The sequence below is a fragment of the Salarias fasciatus genome (genome assembly GCF_902148845.1).
Source record: "Salarias fasciatus chromosome 7 unlocalized genomic scaffold, fSalaFa1.1 super_scaffold_4, whole genome shotgun sequence".
NCBI lineage: Eukaryota > Metazoa > Chordata > Actinopteri > Blenniiformes > Blenniidae > Salarias > Salarias fasciatus.
In genome coordinates, this window is record NW_021941229.1 from 7,104,383 (window position 1) to 7,109,015 (window position 4,633).

Genomic DNA, 4,633 nt, shown 5'->3' on the forward strand with positions numbered 1-4,633 from the left:
CCCTATGTAGATATACACTTTTCTTTTTTTTTAAAGATACAGCATGGTTGTTAATTTATTATCAGTTTATTTGATTTTTTTCACGGACCCTAAGCTCTGGCTCACAAACTATTTAGGGTAAAGGGACCCCATTTTGAGAACTGCAGCTGTAAACACACTGTTACTCTGCAAACCTTTATTTGTAGTTGCACTGTATCAAAAAAAAAAAAAAAAAAAAAAAAACAGAAAAAATAATGAATAATTTCTCAGTCTTTATTAGTTGTTTGTGAGTTTTGTGCCACCTTCACTCACATCCTGTGCATCCCCCCCCCCCCCCCCCCCCCCCGAACTTAAAACCTAGTGATGCCCCTGCAGCACACAATGTTACACTGACTGTCAGAGGGTCAGAGGTTTGATTCCCAAAATGTGTAAAAATACACAGATCAGTTCTTTGGTGTCCTATTGATTTCAAAAAAAAAAAAAAAAACCTTGACAAACAGTTAAAACCCATGCAAGCAAAATGTCCCCTCAATACAGTGATTGCCCCTGTTTGGTTCACAGACACAATCAAGAATGAATGTGCAGTTTGGAAAAACAAGCAAACAAAGCAGAGATGATTTGCACATACTTTTATTCTTTAATGGTTTCTAACTCATGTTTGAAATGCATCACTGGTCATCCGCCACGTACGACGGCATACTCTGAAGGGTTTTCGTCCAAAGATGAACGTAGCGCAGCCTCATATAATGTCCGACGGAGTTTTCGCTCATCTGAGAGTTGAGATTCATGTACTCCTGTCCGTTATAGGTGAATTCAGGCCAAAACACAGGCACCGGCAGGTTTCCTTTGTTGGGGTCTCTGTGACAATGAAAGAAGCAGGAGGATAGTTGGACATGCATTCACTGTTGTGTTTTTATTTTGATCCCAAAAAGCTGATCTAACTTAAAGTCTTTACCCGGTTCGAGCAAAGTTGGCCCAGTAGGCAATGAAGTAGCTGGACAGATTTCTGTGTCGGTCGCCGTACGCTCCGGGATTAAAGAAGGGTTTCCCGAACAAATACTGGAGGTCGTCCGCGTGGTCGGCTCCCACCCACTCGTGGTACAGATTGTTGGGTCCAGCCAATGAATTTTGCTCACTCAGAACGTAGGAATAAGTCCTGCCAGTCCTGGTCAAGGCACAACATGCAACAGTCTTCAGTGACGACATTCAAAAGTTCCCCCGGAACCATGAGCAGAGTAAGGAGAAGCAATAACCAGAAGAGCCATTTTTACCAAATTTCCAATCAATAATTTTTTTTTTCTTGTTAGTAACTGAAAAAAGGGGTTGAACTTCATAAGTTTGTGCTTCCATTTTTTTAATATGACGATTGTTGAATAATCTCCTCATTTCATATTCAATACACATTTATTCTTTAATTTATGCATGCAGTCAATAATCAAGCCAAATTAGTTCTGACAGCTGTTTGCCTTCATACTGTAACTATTTTCACACAATTTCACAGTTTTTAATTGGTCTTACCTAGCATTGTCTTTATGCAGGAAAAGTGTTGACTGTGCAGGAATCAAGAAGGCATAGTCAGTCTCAATCTCCACGGCGGTCCTCTTGATGCTCTCCTGGCTAGGGGTAGCTTCCCAGTTGGCGGAATAGTCAGCAAAGACGACCTCCATTCCTTCTTTTCCCTTGTCCTTTGTAAAAGTAGCAAGGAGCGTCCTGAGATCCTCACTATAACGACCACAAAGTGAAGTTCAGCACTGATGGAAAACAATTCCAAGAGCCCACAATACCACACAAGTGCTCCAGGTACAACTCAGCCTCACACGCTGCTCTCTTTGGTCTTGTCGCTAAAGAAAGGGAGGTCCAGGGAAGTGAACATGTGTCCGTCCATGTTATTGACACCAGAGAGGTAATCAATGTCGGCCGCGTTGTGGAACAAGTTGCCAGGATGATCAGGGATGAAGTCTCCATCAACAACGGGGGACATATACATGTAGCTCGTGGTGGGTGCTACAAAGAGGAGATTTTTGTTTGCTGTTAGTCTGTTTCTACTTCATCCCCTCTAGATAACACAGATTTAAATTGTGATTTCTTCTTTTGAGAAAGTGCCGCTTACTTTCTGGGGTGCCTGGTCGGAGGTGGGGACCAGCCATGGTCAGAATTTTGGGATCAGTGGACCTCAGACAGGCCGCCATGCGGTCATCAGTAGGGCAGCCCACTTTCACAGCAACCTGCACACACAAAGTAAAATCTAGTCGGTCAACGAGTGCAGCTTTGAAACTACAGTACTTTGAAGAAGGTGTAAAGTTTCCCTAGGACCTCCGAGAAAGTCCTGTTGATAAGAGACATACTGTACCTCCTGGGCATGAGTGCGAGGGTTTGTGATGAGAGCCCAGGGACACAGGGCCACCCCGCTCTGGGCGATGGCTCTCCTGACCAGGCCTTTGTTGTACGGAGTGAGTGTCTATGTGGAAAAAAGATACAGAGACGCATTATCAGGAAATTACTCATGCTGAAACTGAACATGAAACCCAAAAACTGGTGTCAAATTACTCGATGCTTTGTAGACCGAGGACTACTGAAAAATAGACATGTTGAAGAATATATAAACGTAAAAAAAGAAAGTGATTAACTGTCTCAGTTATGCACAGTCCCAAGCACTGTGAATCAAGAAATGCTGATATATTTTCTTAAATAAATACAATTAGGCATGCTAAGTCCCCTCATCTTGTTCAAGTTGAGAATTGTAAATCTTACACTGCGTTACAATCCTAAACAGATTATTAGTACGTTTTCAGTGTCTTTTTTTTTATTTCTGTATATAAGTCACTTGCCTGGAAGCTAACACTGGCTCCACCTGCAGACTCTCCGAAGATGGTGATGTTTTCAGGGTCTCCTCCAAACGAGCCGATGTTCCTGTGCACCCAGGCGATGGCTGCATGCTGATCCCACAGACCATAATTTCCTGTAAAATCGCAAGTCAGAGGACGATGCCGCTTAATTTGCGTTGAACATTAGAGAATGTTACAACAGTCTTCATCTTCATTGACACACAAAAAAAGATAAATATCTAGCTTTCTCTTATTATTTCCCTGTAACCATTGTGGATGGAGAATAATGTGGAGAATCTTTCTCAGGTAAACTCACCGGGTACGCCGGAATCCCCTGTACTGAGGAAGCCCAAGACTCCCACACGGTATCCCACCGACACCACGATAACGTCACCCATTTCTGCCAGTTCCTGCCCGCTGTACATGTAGTTGTCGAACAGGTTTGGTCCCATGGAGCCTCCGACCAGGAAGCCTCCTCCAAAGAACCAGATCATGACCGGAAGGTTGGACGACACTGTGGAGCAAACAGGAGTTTGGCTTTACTTTAAACAGCAAACGATATTTATTGAGGCATTCATAGACACACAAAGCATGAAGGTTACCCTGTTGCCCCTGAGGAACCCAGATGTTGAGGTAGAGGCAGTCCTCACTACCAAACGTGCCAGTCTGAAAGATGTCGATCTGCATACATCTCGGGCCAAACTTTGTCGCCTTTAAAGTACCTGTGGTTAGAAATCAAAACAAAACAAAACAAAAAAACCCAACAAAAACTGATTTTGCTTTACAGATAATCCCATCAGACTTTGAGCTCAGTTTGACTTCTGCACCCACCTTCCCAGCCGGGGTGACGTTGGGGTTTCTCAAAGACTCCAGGTTGGGCTGCAAAGGGAATTCCTTTGAAAACATCCACAGAGCGGGAAGCACTGATTGCTACATTTTGTCCCTGAACACTTCCTCCTTCTGTCTGCACCACACCCAGCTGGAAACCCAGGCATTAAAAAAAAAAAAAAAAAAAAAAAATCAGCATCAAATAAAGAGATAAATCACTCGTACATAGAAGAACCTTCAGACCATGTTCTATTTGAGAACTATTGATAAAGCCAGCAGATCAGAGAACCTGTTGGCAGTATAATTAAATAAATTTGATTAGGTAAAACTTCAGCAGATAAAGCAGAATGAAACTGATGCTGCGAAAATGCGATTTATTGTAATTCTGAATCATCGTTTTTGAGGTTAAAGTAAGTTAAAGATCCAGTTTGGAGAACAGAGAAGGAGAGAAGTAAAGATATTTGTTTTCAAATGTACAAAAATATGAAGTATGCTCATTTTAAAAATCAGTAAATACAACAATTCTGGTTCCATCTTGACATTATAAAAAAAAAAAAAATCATAAGAATTGCACTGATTCACAGCGTTTCATGTAGTAATCTTACAGAAGCTCCTGAAGCTGCTCCGAGTGAGACGACGAAGGCCAACAGTATCTGAAGTTTCTCCATGGCGATCCAGGAAGTGGCGTCTTCTCCCGGCGCTTATTTATACTAGAGAACTGCACCAACAGCGTGCTGGAGTTACGTAAGCTTCATCAAAATATCGAGCTGACCGACTGGGCGTTCCCTGACCTCCGTGTCTCTGATGGGAAACGGCCTGGTGTGGTTTGCGAGTTTTGGATTCAAGTCTGTGGGTCAAATTATTCTGTTTGGCCTCCGTTTGCCTGATATGATTCAAAACTATTTGCACAAAATGGCCTCTTTCGTTTATTTATAGTGGCACTAAAAGGAATCAATTATGGGAGTCATAATTTCTTGAAAAACTCCTTAAACGGTGCAGAT

The 4,633-nt window shown here is 42.5% G+C and overlaps 1 protein-coding gene across 1 annotated transcript; it reads right to left on the minus strand.

Moving 5' to 3' along the window:
- Positions 1 to 603: 603 nt before the first annotated feature.
- Positions 604 to 4,300, minus strand: LOC115382870 (bile salt-activated lipase-like). Its single transcript, XM_030084814.1, has 11 exons — positions 4,238 to 4,300; positions 3,636 to 3,783; positions 3,407 to 3,526; positions 3,121 to 3,318; positions 2,808 to 2,938; positions 2,330 to 2,437; positions 2,090 to 2,204; positions 1,797 to 1,983; positions 1,498 to 1,701; positions 935 to 1,144; positions 604 to 837 (listed from the first exon to the last, which is right to left on the minus strand). The coding sequence occupies exons 1-11, from the start codon at positions 4,298 to 4,300 to the stop codon at positions 648 to 650; spliced, it is 1,674 nt and encodes a 557-aa protein (XP_029940674.1). The 3' UTR covers positions 604 to 647.
- Between the last annotated feature and the right edge of the window lie 333 nt (positions 4,301 to 4,633).

What these genes read in the sequence shown, in the direction of transcription:
- LOC115382870 (XM_030084814.1), bottom strand. Translation starts at nt 4,300, where the DNA reads ATGGAGAAACTTCAGATACTGTTGGCCTTCGTCGTCTCACTCGGAGCA. An exon ending in AGGGGATTCCGGCGTACCCG is followed by an intron (nt 2,939 to 3,120) that starts GTGAGTTTACCT and finishes GCGATTTTACAG; the next exon opens with GAAATTATGGTCTGTGGGAT. An exon ending in CTGCATAAAGACAATGCTAG is followed by an intron (nt 1,145 to 1,497) that starts GTAAGACCAATT and finishes TGCCTTGACCAG; the next exon opens with GACTGGCAGGACTTATTCCT.